Source organism: Passer domesticus, chromosome 23 (genome assembly GCF_036417665.1).
Source record: "Passer domesticus isolate bPasDom1 chromosome 23, bPasDom1.hap1, whole genome shotgun sequence".
NCBI classification, from domain to species: Eukaryota; Metazoa; Chordata; class Aves; order Passeriformes; family Passeridae; genus Passer; species Passer domesticus.
Window position 1 is genome coordinate 922193 of NC_087496.1, and position 24008 is coordinate 946200.

Consider the following 24008-nt stretch of genomic DNA (forward strand, 5'->3'; position numbering starts at 1 on the left):
TTTTACAGTTCTTTGGGCTTTGCAGTTCTGAGGGATAGATTTTTCTAAGCTATTATTACACACTCTACAATTTATCAGTCTTAAATTTAAGGATATCAGCTTAGTGAGGATTTTTTATTTCACATTTATTCACTCAGTCTTTAAGTGAACATGAAAATGATTAACAAAACCCCTCTTTAGTTCAAAGCTTCAGTAATAACATTGGTATTGTGTTCAATCAAGCCCTGGTGTTGCAAAAATTGCCATAATCTCACATCCAACACTCTCTTAGTCGTCCTCCTTGGGGTGATGCCTTTCTTCATGACCTCAGCCTGGAGATTTCCCTGACTTCAATCACAGCAGGTCAAAGCCTTCAGGCTGTTGGAAAAGTCAGCTGGCCAAAGGATGCCCTCCATCCCTATGGGAGCATACAGGGGAGCCCACAGGATGAAGTAATCTTGTCATGCTGAATTTCCATGCTTTGTTTTGCTGCTAAAAATCACTTCAAGCTCTGCCCATGTCTGAGCTAGAGATATTTGGGTATGGATGGAGGGCAGCCACCCCTGTATGCTCAGCCTTCCTCCCAGCAGCACCACGGGGGCACCTCTCACTTTTCCAAAACAAAAATATTTCATTTGATTTGTTTCTTCTGAAAAGGGACTGTTCATGCATTTGGAGCAGGAGTTTGTACCCTCTTCACTCTTCATCGGAGCCATTCAAGAAGGCAGCTTGGGAGCTGCTGTCACACTTCTGCTGCCGGACCCCCAGGCTGATGTAGGGCTCTCCACTGCCTCTCCGGAGCCTCTGGAGGCAGCTGCAGCACAGAAGCAATAAATCATTGTTAGAGAAAACCCCAACCTAATGCCACTCACCAGAACCCTCATTCTAGAGGTTCTAAAATGCTATTGATGGGGGATTGAGTGGTTTTTTTTCCTGTATAAAGTCTATTTGATGGCATGGACTGAACTATCCATTCTATAGCTTACACAGCATCGCTCAGAGCATCCCTTAAAGTGGGATAATCTTCTCATCCCCTTGGAAAAGCCAAGCTGGGGGCTGGTAATGTCTTTGTTTTTGTACCTCTAAGAATTCAGTGACCTTCAACTGCTTTGAAGTCCTTGCAAGGCAGAGTATGAAGTGTCAGGGGGTCCTGCTAATGCTTTGATATCTCTGTCAAACTGAAGTTTGACTTCAGCACTCATTGCAGAGGAAAATAAGCAGTGTGACTTCCAGGAGCACCTCTAGGGACTCAGGTTTTGACTTCTTCCCATTTAATGTCTGTGCCTCTTGCTGACACTGTTTTGCATTCTGTGCACTCAACAAATACCGTGCCCTAAAACCTGCAGTATTCTGGGACTGCTTATTCAGCTGTGATTTTGTACTGCAGGAAGGGCTGGGTTACATCTGTCTCACTACAGACATCCCACCCTGCCTGCCTACCCCAGACCTGCCCCAGTTCCTGTCCCAGCCGTACCAGTAAGCGAGGGTGTAGTTCACAGCCAAGATGGCCACAGCAGCTGCCCAGTGCCAGAAGAAGCACATCGTGAGGAACATGATGTTGCTGTGATCATTCTCATCCCACACGGGACCTCCCCATGGCTGGAACAGCACAACACCAATCTGGGTGGAACAAGAAGTTGGTGGAACAACTACATTGGGAAAAAAATCCCCAAATGCCAGAATGGTTTGGGTTGGATGGGACCTTAAACAACCTGTGCCAGAGCTTCATCACCCTCACAGAGTTACCTTTTTTCATGTGGTGACCAAGGAACTTAAGCCCTGACCAGGACAGAGGTTTTTGCTGAGAGTGAATTTCATCCTTGCAATGAGAGGCCACACAAAATAAATCTGTGCTTAAGATATCTCTTTTTCTGCTCAATATCCAGACACAATTGTCTCTCAGCATTCCAAATTGCAAGACATCCTTTAAAAACTCCAGATTTTGTATTTTACAAGCTCAGCTCAGTTTTTTACCTCTGAATAAAGGCTGGTTTGAGCTAGTACAGCCTTGTAAAAGAGAAGGGAAAGTGGTTTGGTTTTGGGGTGGTTATTTTGGTTCTTTTTTTGTTTGTTTGTTTGTTTTTTTTTTGGTTGGTTGGTTGGTTGGTTTGTTTCTTTTTTTTTGTTTGTTTGGGGTTTTTTTGGACAGCTTAGTTTTGAGAGCAATCATCTCCAACTGATTTCTTTGCTTTTCCAACTCCTACCAACGCAAGCAGCTGGCTGTATTTTAACCCAGCTGTTTTATTGCTGGTGGGGTTTGTATCTTTTCACTAAACCAGAGGGAGGGCAGCAGGGAGCATTAGACACATTAAGCAATTAGGACTTGGTCGTTAGGTACTGTAAAATGTTGCTCACTTGCTTTTGCTCTTCCCCCTGGAGAAGCATTGAGCCAAAACAAACAGCTCTTGCAGCAGGAGCAGCCATCAGAGATGACCTGTGGTAAGTAAATTTTCATTCTGGGTTGTGAGCTACTTTATGAAGTAAGCCTGGCAAAATAATCCTTGGGAGATGTGTGATTGATACATGATGTATAACTTGTTCCCCCCTTTTCCCTTTGCTTCATTGCTCTGGGATGGCAGAACAGACCTGCCAGAACCACGTTCCCTGGACGATGGTGATGTGGGCTCGGAACATCTCCAGGACAATGTTGTCACGGAGGAAAACCTCCAGCAGGATGCTGCTAGCCCCAGCAAAGATGGTGATGAGCAGCAGGGAGTGGATATGCTGATCCAACAAGGGGCGGTGAAGGACATGGTAATAGAAGAGACAACCTGCCAAAACACAAGCCCTGCTTAGAGCAGCATTAACAACAACAGCCATGGCCACCGAGCTGAGTAAATCACCTGTCTGGATGGCAAATTGAGACAGGCCATCATGAAAAGAAGGGACTCTACATAGCACCATCCCCTAGGCCTCCTGGCATCCCAATATCTGGGAAGGATGACATGCTCAACCTTGGAGCAGCAGGATCTGAGCAATACAGTGACCAAGGACAGGGTAGTTTTCTTCCCACATCTGTGCCATCACCTCTTCAAATGACCCTTCCCTTCTAGCCAGGCTTCTGCTGTGTCCTTTCTTATTGCTAAACTTCATCATGTTTTGGAAGATGTAAATGATAGATTTCCTGGTCTTACATGCCAAACTGTGCATGTGGAGCTGCCCCTGCTGCTGCCCCTCAAAAACTGCTGTGATTGGGAAAGGAAAAGTAACAGGAGCTGTGCCTTCATTAAGGAGAGTTCTATATAAATAAGACTTTCTTTTCCCATAGGAGAGTGTTGGAACTAGATGATCCTTAAGCTTCCTTCCCAGCCAAGTCTTTATATGATTCTATGATCCAGAAGGGGTCTGGAATCCCGGCTGGTGATTTGCAAGGCAGCCTGAGGACAGAATGATATTAGTGATGTGCTGAAGCCGAAATAAATCACTTAAAATTGCCACGTGCTATGCACGTGGCTAATGATGCCTGCAGTGCAATTAATGGCTCTTGGGAGAGCATGGGGCAGGAGAACAGCCTGTAGATGGCAGAGGAATGCAGAGTTCACCAGCCATTTCTCATAACAAGGAACCTCATTCTGCTGCTTTGCACAGCAGTAGCCTCAGAAATCCCAAACCAGAAGCTACCTGTGACTGTATTTCCCATCTCATTCCATCCCAACCTGCCATAATATATCCCCTACAATGTGTCCTGTCTCCAGAGGCATCTGGAGCCACATCTCAGTCAGGCAAATTTTAGCACTTCTCTGATTTGGTCTCCAATATCCCCCCCCCAAATTAAGCACCACTTCTACCAACCTTCAACGAACACGGCCATGGCCAACATAAGGCGATCCAGACCCTGCGGCACCACCTGGGAGATGTAGGTGAAGACATCTACCACCCCGGAGAGTCCATAGAAGAGGTACATGGTGGTGTGCTGCCAGTTCATCAGCTTCACCCAGTCGTGCTTCTCCCCGCTGTACAGGTACAAGTGGGGACCATCGGGGACAAACTGCTCCGCCAGCATCCCTGCAGGACACCCAAGAGCATGGAGTTTCTGGGGGTTTATTTGCAATGGTTGAGACTGCCCCTTGCTGCCAGGGGTTCTGAAGCAGGAGCTGGTGAGTTTGCATTAGAGAGAAAAGACTGGATGGAAAAATCAGGCCTGTGTTTAATGGCAGCTCAGCTTTGAGAAGGGGTATGAGACTTGCTTTTCCACATCAAACTATACCAGAGATCAAGTCAAGATGGACATCAAGGATGCATCCAGGCTGCCCAGGGCAGTGCTGAAATCAGCATACTTGGAAGTATTCAAAAATATATGGATATGGTGCTCAAGTTCATGGTTTAATGGTGCACATGGCATGGTTAGTGGTTGGACTTGATGATCTAAGAGGTCTTTTCCAGCCTTAAAGACTCTCTGTTACTTCCAGATCTGGACCAGTTTCTATGGAGTCAGGGCTCCTGTACAGTCATCAGTGCGGGCTAGGTGAATACTGGCATAGCAAGTGAAATATAACCCTTACCTATTAGAGAAAAGACGATTTTGATTCCCCCTTCAATGGCATCCACACGCTGGAAACAGTAAGCTCTGTGGGATTTTTTATTTTCTTTCTGGCTGAGATACTGCAGTGGGTATTTCACAGACCACCAGAGGCCAAAGAGCAGGAAGAAGCTGCCTGGAAGTGCATGACCCTTAAAATTCGCCATCCTCTTCTGACTACAAGGCAAAGAAAAACAATGTAGTTATTCAATTTACACAAGTTATTTGGCGTAACACTGGAAAAAATTAGGATTTCCCTTTCAGGGAGGACTGGAATAGGCTTGACCAAGCACATGGGAATAGGAAGGAGCACTGGGAACCCCTGGGACTTCTCTGAGGTCCTTGCCCCAAGAGTAGGAAATGTCAAAAAAAGCCACAGTTGTCTCAAAAAAGCCCCAAATCTGCTGCAACGTCTGACACATCCCAGTCTGAACCTTTAATTCCAAGGATCTCTCTCATCAGTACATCCTGCTTTTCTTGCTATTCTGAAAGTATTAACATAAGGATCTGCTGCTGACCAGAACTTTTCAGGACCAAGTAGGACAGATAATACACAGGGAAAACAGGAATGTCTAGGAGTAAACAGCAGAGTGTTTCTTTAGCTCCATGAACAGCCACAGAAGTGGTGTGCAAAGTCCAAATTTTTTTTTAAATCTCTGGAATTATTTCAGGCAATGGAAGAGGTGAAAAAATCCTGCACTTATTCCACAAACCAAAGCATTTTGTTAAAAAGATACCTTCGAAAATACCCCCAAAAGCTGCTGTAAACAAAACATTGTGGGTTTGAGCAAACAAATAAAGTTGTTCCCTGCATCCTGACCTGCTCACACTCCTTCTTCCCTCTCCTGAGCCTCCTTAAACCAGGACTTTCACCAAGCTGCTGGAGCCTCTGTGCCGGAGTGCACACATACATGGTTTGCAGGATGCTGGGGGACCCATTTCCTGGGAGAATTACAGCAATTAAACCCAGCCAGCTCCTGTTTGCTGTTTGCTTAATTAGGCTGAGAACTGATCAGCTCTTTCATGTGGGCACAACCATATGTTTGAGGGCTGCCTTGGTGTGAGGTGGTGTCAGACTGGGCAATTAGGAATGCTTTAATTCATAACAAGGCTGTGCTGCTGGTGCCCAGGACTTCCTTCTCTGTTTAGTTACTTCTCTGTACCAATCCACACTTAACCATGGGCAGAGACTGTCTCACTTGTGGAGTGGATGCTGTCTGTCCACATAGCAGGAGTTGCATAGTTTGGAGCTGGATCTGACCTCCCCATCCCAGACATCCTGATTATCCTAAAACTGCCTTCCCCAGCAGCACTTTGGGCTTCAGTTCCCACTTGCTGAAATTATAAACCAAAAATATTCTTATTCTGCTGTTGCAAAAGGGATAATTTGTGTGGGGTTAAAAATGAGTTGTTGCTCTCAGCTTTGGAGAAAGGGAGTTGTTTCTTTGGCTTTATTACTATCTGATTTCAGGTTGGTTTCTCCCAGGGAGACCTTCTTTCATCCCTGGAAGTCCATGGCTGGTGCAGATACCATCTCCCAGAGGAGTCTGTCCCCAGGCAGGAAAACCCACAGGGTTAAAACTAATCTCCTAAATGCCTGCAACCAACCTGCCTGATGCAAGCCGGTTTAACCAAACAGCCAATCCAACAGCTCGAGCAAAGCAAACATTGGCTCTGTGTGCAAACATCACCCTGGTAGATGCAGCCACACAGGGCAGCACACAGGGCCGATATTCCTGCAGTGCCACCAGCCTGGTTTCCATCCTGTCTTCACCAAGCGCCTCTGAGCTATCCCTGTGGGTTCATGAAGATGAATTTAGGGGGGATTTAATCCAAGAGTGGAAAAGTTGTGCATGGAAAGGGCATGGTATGAGCTGGCAGCTTTGCAGGTCACTATTAGCACTGCAGAGTTCTGCCTTATTTCGTGACTTAAAAGGAAAGATTTATTGACAAAGGGTGCCTTGGGTAATTAAACAGAAAATCAAACCAAGATGCTGTTTGCCAGCAGGGCTAGCACAGTCCAGTGGGTCAATACAATCCCTTCTGCAGTCCTTTGAAAGGGGAAATTGGGGAATGGGAGCATCCAACTGTTTCCTTGTGATTAAGGGAGCAGCATTCCCAAGCCATGGAGAGGGCTGAAAAAAAAAATCTATATTTTCTGGGTAAGTAGAGAATCTCACCATATACATGAAATGGGGGTAATGGCTTTAAGTTGAAAGAGGGGAAATTTAGACCTGGTACAAGGAGGGATGATGAAATATTGGGGTAATAACTGGAAGCAGAACCAAACCCATCCCAGAATACCATAAGAAGGATTGCTGCCATATTCTGCTGTATTAATGCTACAATTATAATATGACCATAGCAATATACAGTCAAATATATAACTGATGTAGCTCTTGCAGTTACATATTAAAGGCTGATATAAAATGGGGCCTGATGGTTTTCCGGCTGAGATCAATGCAGTCAAACTAGGACGACCTGAAGGATACACTGATCAATCACAATTAAAAGATCAGCTAAGTGGGGTATGCACAGCCACTTTACAGTGCTTATGTGATCTGGGTGAGCTCAGGGGGTCATGGGGACTCTTTTGGGGTTGCTGGTCTCCATTCCTGTCTTATAGCAGGGAGCACATGGCTCAGCTGGGACACGTGACCAGCAAAACTATTTCTCCTGCTTCTCTTCCTCCTCTGAAAAACATGCAATGGGTAAGCACAGGGGAAAAAACCAGCCACAGTTATGTTGTGCCCTGAGGCAAACAGCTCTTGTTTAACCCTGTAGCTCCAAAGGAAGTGAGACACGCTTACAATCCGCAGAGAAAAGAACAAGCTGAAGGTCCAGTGGGTGCTGGTGTTGGTGGCCACAGCCACCATCCCAGGGCATCCCTGCTGAATGTGACTTTGTCCCTTCCCTAATCATCCAGCCATGTTTGGCAACACCCCCATGTCCCTGCTGGCTGCTGCCTTGTATTTGTGCTCTTTGTCCCCTGTTTATTATGGTACCCTACACTGTGACTGCTTAATGATTTACTGTTTCATCTGCTCTTATCACCTTCCAGAGAAGCTGGTTTTTCTTGGTTTATAGCTAATGCACCCAAACACCAGGGGAGGCATCTGGAGGGTGGTAAGGAGTCTGAGAGCCTGATTAGGCTTTCACCTCCTCCTTCTCACACTACCCTGGCAGCCACAAACTCTCTTTGTAGCCACAGCCTGGGCCATTTTACTTTTCCAAATATCTCATTTGGTTTCCTGAGGGAATTTTTTGTTTTGTTTTTTGCGGGTTCTTTTTTTGGTGGGCTTTTTTTTTTTCTTTTTTAAAGTCCGCTGATAGTGTCTCTGTCAAGGCATCACTTCCATTTTCCCCACCTAGGAAATCACAGTCTAAAGGTCACCAGTGGGCAGAGCTGACATCCATCACCCCTGCAATTACCTTTGCCCTTCAACCTGTGTGAATCAGGCAGTTCAGACACACCAGAGCTGGTTTGCTCACTGTACCTGTGCTTGGCTCTCAGAGCATCTGTGGGTGATAGGGATGGTCCCCAGGGAAAGGCTGACTCAGGAAAGAGGAGAAATGTCCACCCAAGCTGAGCTCAGGCTGAGGTGAGGAATGCCACTGAGATGTGTATCTGGAAATAATTAAGCTATTTCCAGCCTTCCAGAGGGGTTCTTGTGTTGAATCTGCAGTTGCAGGTGCAAATCAAATCCAGACCTACAGACTAACAGCAGCTGAGGTGTTGTGCTCAAAAAACCATCCTCAGTCAGCCTCTTCCCGATCCTGCATGTCCTCTGTCTCCCTGAATACAACAACCCCACTGCCCAAACCTGATGGGGATGGCAGTGAGTGAGCTATCTCTGCCTCTGAGGACAGAGAGATGGCAGGAGACACCCAAAAGGTATCAGGAGAGGCATCACTGACAATGATAAGCTCTCCTGTACCCGGTGCTGCCTCACTCATTACCAGCACTGTCTTATTTGTCTGCAGAGGCACTTATAATCATAGCAGCAGTTCCATTAGCTCCCACGGGAGCTGGATCCCTAATGCATTAATGTCAGGCTAAAACCCCACTCTGAACCATTTCATCTCATTATCGTCAGGCTCTCTTTTCCCTCTGTCTCTGTCCACACCAGGGTGTGTTAACAGTGACACTGAACAATCATCTTCCTCATACTGGTAAGCTCAGCTGCTGCTGCAAAAGCAGGAAAGCAATATTTCTGCCTCTAAAGGACCCTTAAGGTGTTTGGACTTAGGTTAAAAAATTATCATGATCATTGGACACTATTAGGCTCAATTGCCAGGAAGTATCTGAAGGACCATCAGATACTGCAGGAGCTTATGCAGTGGCTGCAGACAGAGAGCACAAACTGAGATAATCCATCCCCCTGAAATGGAAAAGTTCAACATGAAAGTTCAAACAGGGATGAAAGCTTTAAATTCAGAATGCTGGACTAGAGGTCTATTTAATAGACATAATGGATCCATCTGGAAAGAGACACTGAGGGAGAAAGAGACAAAAACTAGTGATGGAGAGGTTATACAGCTCTCTGCTCCTTCTTCCTTATGCTGCCTCCATTTGTCTCCTGTTTTATAAGCCCCTGGTTTGGATTCTCCACCCCTATCCTTGCTCTGAGCCCTGTCATCAGGAAAGCAGCAAAAAACTACATCCCAACAAAGAAAGCTGAGAAATGAAATAAATTAGTCAAAGCCTAATTACAGGGGCTCAGAACAGGCACTGTAATTCCTTTGTGACCTGCATTTGTTTATTTGTGGTTTTAAGACAGTGAGGTCTGACTTTAAAAATTACCTGTTGGGGGAAATGCATTTTACCATCTCCAAAGCCATTTTTCTTTGCCTCTATGTGATGGTGAAGATATTAAAGTGCTTTCTAAAGGAGTGGATGCCATCTGTGCCCTGAACTGCCTCCCTTGCTCCATCATGTGTGATGGGGCAGCCCTCACTCCAATAACCTCTCACAGGTACCAACCCAAACCAAACTCAAACCCAGCATTATCACGATCAAAAATGCCACAAAAATCAGTATTTATAGAATCCTAGAATCACAGAACAGTTTGAGTTGGGGGGGATTTCAAGATAATACAGTTCCACTCCCGGCCATGGGCAGGGACACCTTCTACTAGACGAGGTTGCTGCAAGTCCCATCCAACTGGCCTTGAACTCTTCCAGGGGTGGGGGAGCCACAATTTTGCTGGATTCCACAACTTCTCGGGCATTTTCCAAAGAGGAGATGAATACTTGTCCTCAAGTTGTCCCAATTGCCTCAGAATGTGACACAGGTTAAGCACTGTGTGTCTTCAACATCCCTCAAGGAAAACCACCCAAGACATTAAAACAATTAAAACAATTTCCATTGCACTATATACCCAAAATATCCATGAAACACATAACCCTAAGCCTGCTGAGTACCACAGTTTGTCCCTGGGTACCCCAGAGCTGTGGTCCCCAACATCCCCCTCCACAAAGCACCTGGAGCCTCAGCTGTCACACCCCATTCTGCCAAGGTGAGGGGTTGGTCATTTTTTAATGATAAGCTGGTAGGAAGAATGGAAGAAAGAAGAAAAAAAAACCTCTCCCTGCAGCACAGGTGGCCCTGCCCACAGCAAGGGAGATGGCATGAGATGAGCTTTAAGGTCCCTTCCAACCCAAACCATTCTGGAACTCTACAAATTCAAACTGTGATGTTTTAGGCACTAGAAGTGACTTTTCTAGGCATTGCTGTGGGTAGAGGAGTTTTGGGTGGGGAGGGAGTGGGGAGGGGGTGGGGAGGGAGCTTTTGGTTCAGTGCACGCAGCAGCAATTTCATTTTGGCTGTGAGGCAGAAGTTTGCATTTGATTTGGCTGAGAGTGGAGCAGGGAGCCAGCAAAGGCTCCTTGCAGAGTGGCAAGGCGGTTTTGGAGCCCTGCTGGCCCCAGGCTGCCCCTCTCTCACCTCTGCCTGCTTTGGGGCCCCACATATCATGTTTATTTTTCAACTTCCTCCTTGGAAAAAGTTGCTGCAGGTTCGCTGGGCTGTCCCATTGCCTCCCAGCCCAGCAGGGACAGCAGACAATCCCCCATGGGCCCCTCCACGGGGACCTCAGAGCAGGGCAACTCCCCGGTGGACTGAGAACATTTAAATCTCTCCCAAATTTGTTTTCCTAAGGAAAGCAGTGATTCATTCACCCTGACCCCTCTCTTCTCTCCCCATGGAGTTTGGATGCCAAATTGAGGGGTTCATAAAGGGCAGGCAGGGGGTCCCTTCCCATCCCATGGTGTGGGGTGACCTCCCCCCTCCCCATTCCAGCCCTTGCCAGCAGAGCCTTACCTGTCCTGGTGATCCTGGTGCTGCACCTGCTCCCAGGTGATCTGTGCTCCTCCCCTGCCTGTGGCACCCGCCTCACCTGCCTCCTCCCTGCCTCCCAAACCCCAGCTGGGAGAGAAAGGTGACCCTGGACACAGAAATCCCCAACTCCTGGGCACACCAGGTGCTTTAATTTGCAGTTTTCTCCCACAAAAGTAATCTATGATTTGCTGAATTGGCTGTCTCAGGGCTTTTCTCCTCCAGATCTTAATTTTCCCAGATTTTGTACAATGATTAAATTTCCTTCAACCAGAGTTCCCCATTACCCACCTGATGCAGGGTGGGATACAAGGCACTTGTGTGGGGCATTACCCCCCACTCCCAGGTGCCTGCACCCCTCATCCCCAAAACACTGCATTGTTAACGGGATTAACTCCTTCAAAGCACTTCATTTTCCATTTTCCATGCTTCCCAGGTTTGATGGATGCCCCTCCTAGGACACCCACTCCTAACCCATATTTCAACTCCAAATGCAATTTTCTGACCAGGCCTCCTATAAAGCTGAGTTTATCCTTAGTAATACTTTCTGCTTTCATCTCCAGTCCTGCAAGTGCTTTACAAATGTTAAATAATTAACCCTCATGACACCCTTGGGAGGGAGAGAAGTGTTATTATGGCTATTTGTAAAGGAAGCTTTGACAGGGCCTTCTGTGCTCCAGCCCTGAGTTTTACTCACTTTTAGGGAGCAGTGCAGCTACTTACAGCACTGAGAACAACTACACCTGCCACAGGGAATTTGTAGTAAGAAAGCTAGATTTTAATGTTTTAAGTATATCCACCCTGATTTATAAATGACTTGAGGTTTAGAAGAGCTGTCTGCCAACCCTGTCTTTTTCTTTTATTATTATATTACTACTTTGATTTATTGACATAAAATCTATTCTCACTCCTTGTCGCACAATGTTGTTTAAACAAATGAGTCCTTAAATAATAAATAATTATCAATTAATCCATATTTCTCACCTCCCAGAGAGGCAAGTGCTGCTGGAAGGGAGGAAGCATCCCACAGTCATCCTGTCCTTTATTAGTGGTGGGGTTGGATGCCCAAATCCTCTGTTTGTCAGGTGGGAGAATTAAAATTTTCTAGAGGCAAAAGCCAAACTGCAGGTATTTATTGTCTTTCATTAAATTGTTTCCCAAATATCCCAGGAGTCTGATGATGTTTTGTGTCCCACAAACCCTGAAATAAATCAGAATTAATTGAGGCATTTACACTCACCCTACTCCAGGCACATAGAAGGATTTACCAGAAATTTACCAGATTTACCCAGAAAACTACCCCCAAAACTGCGGCTGAGGAATAAATTGACAACAACTGTTGAGATGCAGGGCCCAGGAAAAATGAAGAATTATTTAGCCTGGGAGTTGCTACAAGTTCATCAAAAATACCCCAAGAGATGTCCAAAAATGCAAATGAGACCCAAAAAATGCCACGGAAAAGTCTTGGTCATGAGTGATGAAGTTGCTGTAGCTGCTACATAAGAAAGACCGAGTTTAGCTAAAAATGAAACTTTAAGTTAAACATGATTCTGAAATGGGAGCTTGTTCCCACCCAAAGCTCTGCTAAGTCATGTTGGTGTTTCTTGGCTACCAGGAAATTTGCACCTTCAAATATTTGCAGAACAAAATAATGGGGTGTGTAGGGAGGTGGATCTTACTCTAAGGAAACAAATAACCTCTCTGGGAGTATTTGTTGTAGTAAAGACCTTCCCTGATCCGGTGTTACACAGAACATCTCATTTCCAAGTGGTCCTGAACAGTCATTTCCTGATAAGACACATCAAAACCTGACGTCATCTCCACCTTATATCCATAACTTCCTGGAGCTCAGCCACTCTTAAAACCTTCACAGTTCCTTAGACAGCCTTGAAAACACATGTAAAGGCTGTAAATTCTTTGGACATGTGTCCAGGTCAGGCTCTCACTATCCACAGGCACTGGGCTACCACTGGAGATGGGAATTCTGGTCAGCACAGCACATCCAGCCTAAAAAACAAGTCCTGATCAGCAACTTTTCTGAATCTTGCCTTCCCATTAAATCAGCCCTGAAAAAAATTCAGAATTCCTATTCTAGGAATTTTTGAGGCCTCAAAAAAGCTCTTTTGTGTCCTGCCCATCTCTAATTTTCCACCTACTGATGTCTATTTTCTCCCTGCTTATCTCATGCAGAGCTGCAGCTCCTAAACATATCCACAGGAGATCTGGCAGCAAAGAACACCCTGGCAGTCTCTTCACATCAAATGCAAAGCTAGGAAGGACCAAGAAAACAGGAGTTTGCTTCTCTGGGAATCATCTCAGTATGCTGTCTGGTTAGACAATACCTGCAGTCTCCATGGATGCAGCTTGGGATGCAGGCTGGAGTGTGCTGTGAGCATGATGCTCAGAAAGAGTTCAGAACTAACAGCTCAGAGAAATGGGGGAAATGATGGAGTGTTAGAGTGAGGAAATTAGTTCCTGCATTTTCCTGTGTTGGCAGAGGGGATGGGTGAAGGAGTCATTTGCCACATGGCACATATCTGGAGAGAGGAGCTGCATAGGCCGCCTGCAATTTTAAGAGGCAGGAAAATGGGAAAGCAAGCTGGCACACTGGCCAGACACAGACATTTGTCTGGTCCCTTGCTCGAATAGCGATGTATTTTCCAACCAAAATGATGATGTCTCATTTTCCTTCCCCTCCTCCTGCACCCACAAATCTTGCCTGTGTAATGCAGGCAAAAGGTTTTGTACTTAGATGCTCCCATTTCTAAGTGAGCCACCTCCTAGTGGCACCTCCCTAAGCCTTCCTGGTACCCAGGGAATGATCCCTCACAGCATCCTCCCACCTCAGTGTTGTTTGCCACCTGAGTGCTCACCCATCGCGTGCAACCCAGATTTCTAGTGATGCTGAAGTACCTTGGAACAGAGGAAGGTGCAGAGACCTGCAGCTGCTCCACAGTACCATCACCTAAATTTATTCCTCTCCATAGGCCACTTCAGTCCCCACATACAGAAAGATGCAGAGTGCAAAGTGCCCTGGGGAGATGACAAGGGACCCACCAGACTCTGCCCAAAATGTGACCTAATTCTTGCAAATGCTCTGTTCTCATGCAAAGAGGTTGAGGAAGGAATTTGCCAGATGGCAAAAGGAGAAGATGAATAAATCGAATATGGCACAACTGCAGCTGTGGAGAGCAAGCAGCATCCGTGCACAGCCAGGAGGAAAAGGGACTGCTTTGGGGCAGAATGGGGCAAGGAAAGGTGACATAAGCAAAGACAACCCCCAGAAATGTCTCTGTTACAGCCTTGTGAAAAGATCCAAGACCCCAGCTAGGTAAGAACAGGCGAGAGTCAAATAAAAGCAGGGAAGGCTCAGCCCTGATGTGATTCCAACTGCATCAGTCCCAGCTGGATGCCAGAATTTAAGCATGCTTGGACATTGCAAAAGCATTAATAAGGGACAGAAAAGGAAATTTGTGTAGCCAGATGAAAGAAGAGGATGAGAAAGAGAAGGCAGAGCATGAGAAAACAGTGACAGGCAGCAGAGATGGAGGTTCAGGGGGAGGTGGTGAAGGTTAAAGATGAAAACAAAGGCACTGCAAAGGAAGCAGAAAAGTGGCCAACCCGTAGGAAATTTTAACTGGATAAAAAAATAACACACAGCTGATGAGTAGTTAAAAAAATAAATGGGAACACAAGGAAATGCGCCCCTAAAACACCTCAGATGGAGAGTGACCCATCCAGGAGATGTGCAGGGGAGCTGGGCAATCCTCAGGGCTGTGCCATCAGCATTGTCCCTGAGAGCCAGACAAAATTAAATCTTCACATCCTGGGAGGTTTGATTTGGGGATTTTCCCCTCCATCCAGCTGCCATTCAGCAAAGATGGAGCAAGGGCACATCTCCGTGGCAGAGGGAGGAATATCACCTTCTCAGCCAGGCTAGGCCTTGATACCCATACCCAGATCACCTAATAAAGCAAGAGGAATTTGGGTGGAGGGTGGAGGAATTCGTTCATCTTCAACACCTGGAGCTCGAAGAAATGTCTCTGAGTGATGGTGAGATTACTGGGGACATAAAATTGTGAGGAGCCAGAAGGTTCAGATGTAGTAGGTAATTTCATCTGAAAAGAGAGAAAATCACTTCATCATTTTGACATGTTAACACTGAGCCCTTTACTTTTGAAATTAGAATTGGGAAGTGTCATCCCTACTGATATTTGTTTTTGATATTTGTTTTTCTTCCTTGTAGTCATCGTCTTTACAATCTTCCCCCCTCTTATCCTCCCCTCCAGCATCCCTCCTCCAACTATATTTCCCAAGTAAACATTTTTAATTTCTGCTATGTTTCATTTAATTGTCAATCCTAAAAGTTGAACTACCATAAAGAAATACAACAAAAAACTATACCGAGGATCATGCAAGAAGACCAAGTTCAAAACCTGGCATTTATTGACCTTTAAGCAATGGAAACACAACTCTGATAGGCTGCAAACCAGCATCTCCCCCACTCTCTGCAGAATCAACTTTGGATGTCAAAGCAATCCAGCCTTCCCTGTAAATTCATCCCCATAGAGGAGGATGCTTTGGGAAGAAGGTGCTGAAGTTTTTGGGAGCACCCTTCACACTCGAGAGCTTGCATTGGGGATTTGTATTGTTAAATGGCAGAAGAGAGGTGGGAATTGGGGGTTGGAAGGGTTCCTTGTGGATGTAGGAATGTGGGATGCCGCCCCAGCCTCGGGGACCAGCTACCGCACGGTGACCAGACATGTCCGGGATGTGCAGAACGGAACCCCGGAATGTTTGGGAACACTAGGTGGTGCTGAGGGCTCACGGAAAGGATCCCTTTCTGCCACAGAGGGATGCTCCGGGGTGCGAGGGTGCAGGCCTGGGGGGGAAGGGGGGGCGGGGAGGGGGCAGGGGCTGCAACCCCATTTGGGGTTTGGCTGGGAGCCCAGGTGTGAGCAGCTCCTTGTGTCACTTGGTCACATTCCTCTCTCTCCAAAGGCACTTGGCCAGCAGCTGGACCGCTGCCCTAGTTTCAGGAAGACCAGCTCTGTCCCAGTTCCTTCTCCCACTTTCCCGGGGTTATACCTGCCATCACATTCCTGGTTTCCCATTGGGGAAACCGAGGCACAAGAAGAAGCATTACTCAAGGCGATTCCCAACCCACCCGGCGGCATCTCTTTCCAGAAAGGAGGTGGAATGGCCTTCTTGGGAGCCCTGAAACAAGTGTAAAGGGTTCAAAGCATCCTTTAAAAAATAAGGATTGTGACAAAATGCCAGTTTTCACCACAGATCTCTTTGCTGCTGCAGATTTTACGTGCCCAGATGAGTTTTCAAGCACCCGGTGAGAAACAAGGGGGCTGTTAATTAGGGTGAAACCCACTTAGGGCTGCCGCCTTCTCCCCCTTCACCTCCATTCCTCCTCCGCGGGTTCCGGTTACGCCGCGGGTCCATAAACAGCGTCTGAAATAATTGTGCAGTTGTCACCGCCGGGCAGGGGAGGGGGGACTATTTTAAAACGCCCGGCTTAGCCCAAAGGGCCGAGGGGATCGTGGCACGGCCCAGCTGTCCCCGCCGAGCGCGGGCGGGGACTTCAAAGTGCCAGGCGGGATGTGTCAGCGCCAGCCTGTCCTGGCCACCCGGCCGCGAAAGGAGCCAGGCTGCCCGGACCGCCTAATGGTGTTTTGACATGTTTCAAGAGCAATTGCTGGGACTCGGGAGATGTGGGGAGCAGCTGGAAGAGACCTGGGGGTGATGAAGGGAGAAGGGGTGGGAGGTGGGGGAAGCAAGAGAGGGGTTAGTAGGGGGATGCAGACGTGGTGAGGTTGTACATTTCTTTTGACTTCAGAAACTGGGGCGGGGAGGAAGCAAAGCAGGGAGTGCTGCAGTGCCTGTGCTCCAGTGGTGCAAGTCCCAAATGGGGGAAACAGAGAAATACAGGCTTCATACTGAAAGAGAGAAGGTTGGGTTGGCTATTAGGAAGAAATTTTTCCCTGTGAGGGTGGTGAGGCTATGGCACAGGTTGCCCAGAGGAGCTGTGGCTGCTCCATCCCTGGAAGTGTCCAAGACCAGGCTGGACAGGGCTTGGAGCACCATGGAATGCTGGTGGAATGCAAAGGTGTCCCTGCCCAGGGGAGCAGTTGGAACACGATCTCTAAGGTCCCTTCCAACCCAACTATTCATTTTAGGATTCTAGTCTAGAACCCAGAGGGAAGCACATCTCATCAAAATATTTCTCCCTGTCTTGTACCACTTCTGACAGTGACACAGGTGACACCTCTGCTCCCCAGGGCAAAGTTCAGAGTCTGGAAGAAGAGAGAAACATTAACAACTCACAATCCCATGGGATAACCAAGTTTTGACCATGCCATGGCCACGCAGGCAAAGCTTCCCCATAGCTCCAGGAGAAGAAATAAAACATTGATGTTGCCTCTAATGTAAGAGCTGATAATTTAGAGTATTATCAGGGCCCAACCTGCCATTCCCTCTGGTTAGTGAAGGGCTGGATGGCCGAGAAGACAAGGACTCTGTTGTCATCTTGGCCTCTTCTTGTTCTGCTGCTCTGCCTTCATGTGAGCAGGATTTTCCTCTCAGGGTCACAGCATGGTCACTGAGAGCTCAATGACAGAACCAGAGAATGGTTTGGTTTGGTTTGGAAGGGGCCTTAAAGATCATCAAATTCCCCTCCCCTCCCCTGCCCTGGACAAAGACACCTTCCACTAGACCATAGTGGAATGTTGCTCAAGGCTGTAACCAGACTTGGGCACTTCCAGGGATGGGGCATCAGCCTGCTGGAAAGGGGATGCTCAGCTGGGGCAACTCTTCCAGATCTACTACCCACTAAAGCCCATTGCCTGCATGCTTCCCACATTCAGCTTTCCAGAGATTGTCAGCAGCATATCCATCCCAGTCACCTTCCTATTTACTATTTACTATGTGGCACCACTGCCTTGGCCATTGTGGTGAATTTACCCTCCAAATCAGCCACCCCAGGAGCAGAACAGCCCAATGTAGAACAGCTCTTCTTGTGCCTCCAAATACTCCATGCACAGGCAGACGTGTGGGATGCCTTCAGCCTTGTACACACCAGGAACGGCTTCCCAAAGCCATCTCCTGTCCTTTCATGAATAATTAACTATTTCAGGTCTCATCTAAAGACCTTTTTTTTCTGCATGTCCTGTACACCCAGAATTTCTGGATAACTGTGATGTGCTGTCCTAACCATTTGGTTAAATAGGCAGAAGTTTGGCAAACTGAAATGGGGCTTTTCCTGAAGCCAGGACAAACCACTTAGGAACTTCATGACATCTCTGACAGGCTGAAGACTCAGATCCCCTGCAATGTGAACTCTGAGGATTCCCAGAGCCAGGCAAGAGCCGTCTTTCAGCAGCTGCGATCCATTTATAAGGTGGGTTTGAACACTCCTGACTGGGGAATGGAGGCAATAGGGGCAGACGAAGGTGGGGGAAACGGTGTTAATTACCAGTCCATTTGTATGACGTGAAGCTGCCCCGGTCCATCATCTCATCGCTGTGAGCTGCGGTTTGCCAGGTTTTAGGCTTTCATTCCGGGATTCCAGCGGGACCCGCGCTTCCCCGCGCCGCCGTAGGGACGGCAGCTGCCGCCGACTGCTCCTGTCAGAAGGGACCGCCGGCGCTCCAGAAACCATTTCGGCAGCATTTGTCGCAACAGTTCTGCTAATCTCCTCTCTTTCATTTGTAACTGTTTTCTCACAGCGGCGCTCCGAGAGCGGAGCCGCCCCGCAGGCCGGCCCGGAGGCCGGAGCTCCGCGGCGCTCTCGGGGACGCGGGGGCGGCAGCGGAGGCGCTCGGCGAGCAGGACGGGGGCTTCAAACGGGCTGGGCTCCTCCGGACGCGATTGAAGCGGGCCGAGGGCTGGAGCCGGCAGCTTTGAGGCAGCCTGGGCCAGCACGACCAAGAATAATTGAACAAATAGTTCATCTGGTGACCCAACAGCTGTAGGTAACAGGCGATTTCCAGAGGATTAGGGGGAGCTGTGAAAGGGAGGTCCCACGGGAAGCCTAAAACCCTCATCTTGAATTTAACCAGCCAAGAACACATGTTGGAGCCTTTGACTTACTTTTTACACAAATTTCTTCCCTCATCCCACCCCCTTTTTATCCAAACTATTCCGCAAACCAGGACATTTAAGTTGTTGAAGCACAAGGCAGGAAAAATGGGGTCCATGGCAACCAGATGAATTAACAAGTGGTAGTTGATACCTAAATGGGCTTTTCCTATTTTATTTTGATCTAATCCTGGCAGTAGCATTATCATTTTTGCCCAGAATTTCCACTTACAGTGTTCATAGCAGTCATCAGCAAAGTAAGATTTGTCAAACAAAGCTGAGCCCTGATGTGAAGCTGGGTTGTGCTTTACCTCGCAGTCACTTCACATTGAAGCCTTCTCTTTCTCTGCCATGGCACAAACATCCAAAACAAACAGCCAGCTGTTGCTTCCCCCAGGGTAAATCAGAGCAGGTTTAATCCCTAACCCCTCTGCTTTTGATTGCATGTGAATAGATACAGTGAGAGATGAAGATAAGGTATGTTGGGAGTGGGTTGCAGCTCAGCTATGGAAACTGCTTCTACGTCCTGTCCCACGGAGTGCTCCAACCTCAACTTGAAGGATCATGTCTGGGAGAGATCATTCCAACTGTACCTCACATTACCCTCTCCAAAGGGAGAGGCTTCACTGGCTCTGAACCAGGCCCTCCTAAACCCGTCTGAAAGGCTTCTGGTTCTGACTTGGACCAAGATTATGGATTTTTCAGGCACAGTTTGCAAGGTCAGAATCCTTCAGTAGCTAGGTCTCACATTGCTCAGAGGTCAAATGACAGAGATGTCACTGTACAATTGGGGATTGCCCAGGGAAAGCCTCCAGCGCACATTGCTCCCACTCTCAATCCACCTGCAGACTGCCTCAAAACATGTGAATCCACCACAAACCCATCTCAATCCACCAGCAGACACCCAGAGGAGTGAAACCCACAGAGCATCACCAAGGATGAGCTCACTATGGCCAGAAAGACTCAGGATGTGCTGCTGGCTTAACCTCTCTCTCTCCCTTTGCTGCAGTCAAGACAGCCAGTTTTGATTAAAGAACTCATTTTCAAACAGCAATGAGATGAAACCCCATTTCCCAGCCAGAGGCAGACTCTTGCCACCCACACGGCACACTCTCCAAATCCAATGACAAAATCATACACATGCATTCACTCCAAAGCAACCCAAGTCTGAGGTTCTCCCCATTTCCTCCCTTTGCCTAAACCACACCATATTTAAGGGTGAGGATATGATGGTATCAATGGGACACAGCAGGTTCCCTCCAAGCCCTCATCTGCAGGAGACAAGAGGACAGAACTGCGAGAAGTGCTCAGTGGCATCCCCTCATCCTTTCCTACCACTCCAGACTCGTTTGGACAAAGACACAGGAGTAGAGTTAATGACCTAAGCACTATTTTTAGAAAAGTAGTCCTCTGTTGGGTATGTACTTAGCAATCCTCAGAGCTGCATCACCAGCAAGGAAACCTTTGGGGATTGGTTTTGCCTAACTCCAATCGCTTAGCAAGAAAATCAACTTTCAAGACTATGCCTTGCTGGTAAAAAAATATTTTTTTCTGCCTTTTTGCCAGAGCATTATTCAGGCTAGTTTTTAATCCATAGCCAGTGCGAGCTCTCTGTAAAATTACATCAATTTCTAATTTTTTTTTTATTGTAGAGGGAAAATTTGTGACAAATTCTGGAGGAGAGATTTGCTGGGGCTTATTAAACCCAGAGCTCTGCAAGCAGGTTTCAGTTTAGGGAGGCTGTAAAACACTGACTGCTGAAAACTGCACAGTTTATCAGAAAAAGGGGAAAAAGGATTGCTCGTGCCATATTTCTCAAAGATGCACAGCCCAAAATTGTCCTTTTTCTTGGTGCTCAGTGAATTTGCAGTTTCTGCTGGGTCTCAGCATGTAAGTTGAAAGGGTGAGTGTGGAGGGGCTAAAGATCCTCAGAGCCTTGGATGTCACCCAGCACTAAACTGATTCTTGTCAACTTCTATGTTTGGTGAATGCGGGTGATTTCTAGAGAAAGCCAAGTTCAAGGCAGTTCTAGCAGACTTCATTACATAAACCACAGTTCAAGTGGAAACGAGAGTAAAACCCTCCACTTTTAAATTATGGGCTGACATTAGCTTAATGATAAGTCTCATTTGCTACATTTTTTTTTTTCAAGTACCATTCAATCATTCCATTCACTGCACAGGCCTTAAATTGAATCTCAACCCTAGAAAATGCATTACTTACTGCTGAATTGATGTCACTGCCAAAGAATTTTCTCTCGGCTTAAGCTGTCTGCAGCAACACGCCAGTGGCATGTTCAAGATCTTTCCTATTTGTGGAGTGAAATTCCTTGTGTTGGTTCCTCACTTTTCCCCCTTTCCCCACATTTTTATTGAATTCCTTTGTGAGGGTGGGATGTGCTGCTAGTGCTGGGGGCAGGGGGGGCTGAAGGAAGCAGTGGCTCCCTGCAGATTTCTGTGACTGATAAAAATGGGAAAGGTTCATGGAATGGTTTGGGTTGGAAGCAACCATGTGCAGGGACACCTTCCACTAGCCCAGATTGCTCCAAACCCCATCCAAGGCCCTGGCACTGGACACTCCCAGGGATCCAGGGGCAGCCATAGCTCCTCTGGGCAACCTGTTCTAGGGCCTCACCACCCACACAGGGAAAGATTTCTTTCTCATATTGAACATAAACTTATGCTCTTTGGTTTGAAACCATTCCCCCTTGTCTTGTCAATCCAGGCCCTTGTCAAAAGACCACTCAGACTGAAATAATTTGAAGGTTTCACTTTAAAGCACCCTTAGCTTTGCTTGAGCTTCAGTAGAAATGAAGCATCCTCATTAGTTCATAAGCCCAAATATTAATTTCTTTGTTTCTCACTATGGATTTTTCTTGTCTCCCCATTCTGGTACCCAAACCCCAGCAGTGTCCCCTCTTACCTTCCCCCTTCATCTTCTGCCAAAAGACAACCAGGGCACTATTCACTATTACTTTTTCCTTGTCCCTTGAGATTCATTATACGCTTTTCTTTCTTGATAGTTCTTTCAAATCAGGACTTTTCCACATTTCCACCCCAGTTATTCCTTTCTGTGGCTGTAATAGCTTTCCTTTTCCCCCCTTTTGCACCAAGTGAGCAAAGAACTGCTTTTCACCATTTGAAAGTAGAACTGTTTTAATCTTTTGAGCATCAGCTTTATCCAAACATCAGCTTGTTTGGGTTTTTTTGCCTTTTTTTTTTTTTTTAAGTATGAAAAAAATTCAGCAGGTGTTTGTCTGGAACTTTATGCTACCAAAATTGCCAGAGAGGAAAAATTGCCAAAACCCCACAATTTTTCTCCAGGGAATGAGGGAAGTACATGAAACCAGCGTGCTGACCAGAACCTTTCTGATTAATAAAGTTAATTAACTTCAATAAAAGGAGAAAAGGAGGTCAAGAAACTTTTGGCCCAAGATGTCCCACAAAGCCACTGAATTACGTTTATAGTTACTTTCAAGTTTACTGAGATATGGAAAACACAAATTCCAGCAAAGCACAAAGAGGGAGGAGGAGACTCGGGGCCCTTCAAGCCCCAGAGGTCTCTTCCATCACATGTCTGGGGACATTTCCCTCTAGAAAGGGAGAAAACTGCCTGCCTACCAGGTTTTTTTCAGTTCTTGCAAGAAAGGCAGCCTGTAGCTGACTGACAGTAGCTGATGCTACAGAGGGGTTTCACCTGGCGGTACTTGGAAACACCAAGGTCATTGACCATGTTCATCACACATCCCCTCAAAACCATGCTGCCCTGGCTCAGAGAAAACCCTGGAAATCAGATAAATCAGCTGATATTCTGGGATTATTGCATATTTTCAGCCTAGTTCAGGGAGTTCAGTCACAATACTATCTATTGTTTCTATAACGCCCTTCTCACCTACCCCTGCTTGACTTTTAAAAGGACCCATCAAATCTGCCTTCACTTGGATAATTTTCCAACCTCCCAAGCCACAAAGCCTTGTAGTTCAAGGCCATTAAACAGGGACAGCATGGAGATATCCCCACAGGTGCCAAGGGAGAAGCACTGAAGAGCAATTATGCAAAACCAGAAAGGTTTCACATCCTAGGAAGTTAGTCAGATTTACCATCACAACAGTGTGTGAGCACCTACCTGCTATCTGTCCTTCAATAAATATTTGAAGTATCACACTGAATATAGGAAATGTGCTGAAACATTTCTATAGTGCCCTGGGCTCTTTTTATGTGTTCATTTACTGAACACATTTTATTGATTAAAGATCAATAAAAATGCACAGTAAGGGGGTCTCAACCTACTTTTGGTCTCACAGCTCGAAGCCAGGGCTTTGCAAACCCTTCTTCTCATCTCCAAGGAGGACAAATGCAGCAAGTATTTTTGCCAAGCCTTTCACTCTCATCTTATTTCACAACCCCTCTGCCTCTCTCCTATTATCCTCTCTCCCTGCACGTACAATTGCTGGTGTCTTCCCAAACAGATGCACACCTGCAGGAAAAGTTGGCACCTCCTCTTTCCAAGCTGTCATAAAGTCAAATAGTTTATGAGTCTATTGATGACAGATAAATTAATTGCAGAAAGTATGAATGACTTAATATTTTGTGTGCTAATATATTTTTTTTCCTTCTCTTAAATCTGCATCATGTATATCTCAGGCTATTTGGGTCATGTTCAGATTCCCATGTCTCACCAACTACTTAAGGTGGCAGAAGATACCCTGTGGCTTTTGAGCTCCTCCTTTTAAGCATTCAACACAACTTTTTTGGAAAGGTTCTTAATGAACTTTGCTCAGTCCAGGATCATAGGAGCAGGGACTTTTGGGGAAGACTTTTTGCTAGGTGTGAAAGAACTCCCCAATCTCATGGTTCTCACCAGGTACATGCTACCCTGCTTAACCTCAGTACTTGGGCTCTCTTTGTAGCCAGCAGATGGACAGGAGGTAATTCAAACTGCCATGATCATCTTTGACATCAGCAGTCTTTTTTTGGTGGCTACTAGGTTTTGGTTTACTCCCATCCCTGGGCAAGTCCTTGTGGACTCAGAGGGAACCCAAATCATGGATGATCTGGATAAAATGGTGTAAGCCCAGATTGGATT

The 24008-nt window shown here is 46.6% G+C and overlaps 1 protein-coding gene across 2 annotated transcripts in view; it reads right to left on the bottom strand.

Annotated features, from left to right (window-relative positions):
- Nucleotides 1–95: 95 nt before the first annotated feature.
- The window catches only part of LOC135285414 (transmembrane protein 45B-like), a 56197-nt gene continuing 32284 nt past the window's right edge, over nt 96–24008 (bottom strand). The window contains exons 1-6 of one of the 2 annotated variants that reach the window (XM_064397676.1): nt 10821–10941; nt 4482–4675; nt 3772–3984; nt 2566–2750; nt 1454–1599; nt 96–793 (exon numbers count right to left, since the gene is read on the bottom strand). In XM_064397676.1, coding sequence (XP_064253746.1) covers nt 676–793; nt 1454–1599; nt 2566–2750; nt 3772–3984; nt 4482–4665 — 846 coding nt within the window. In that variant the 5' untranslated portion in view covers nt 4666–4675; nt 10821–10941 and the 3' untranslated portion in view covers nt 96–675. Of the gene's footprint in view, nt 794–1453; nt 1600–2565; nt 2751–3771; nt 3985–4481; nt 4676–10820; nt 10942–24008 lie in introns of those variants that run through there. The other variant, XM_064397677.1, reaches the window with a different exon arrangement.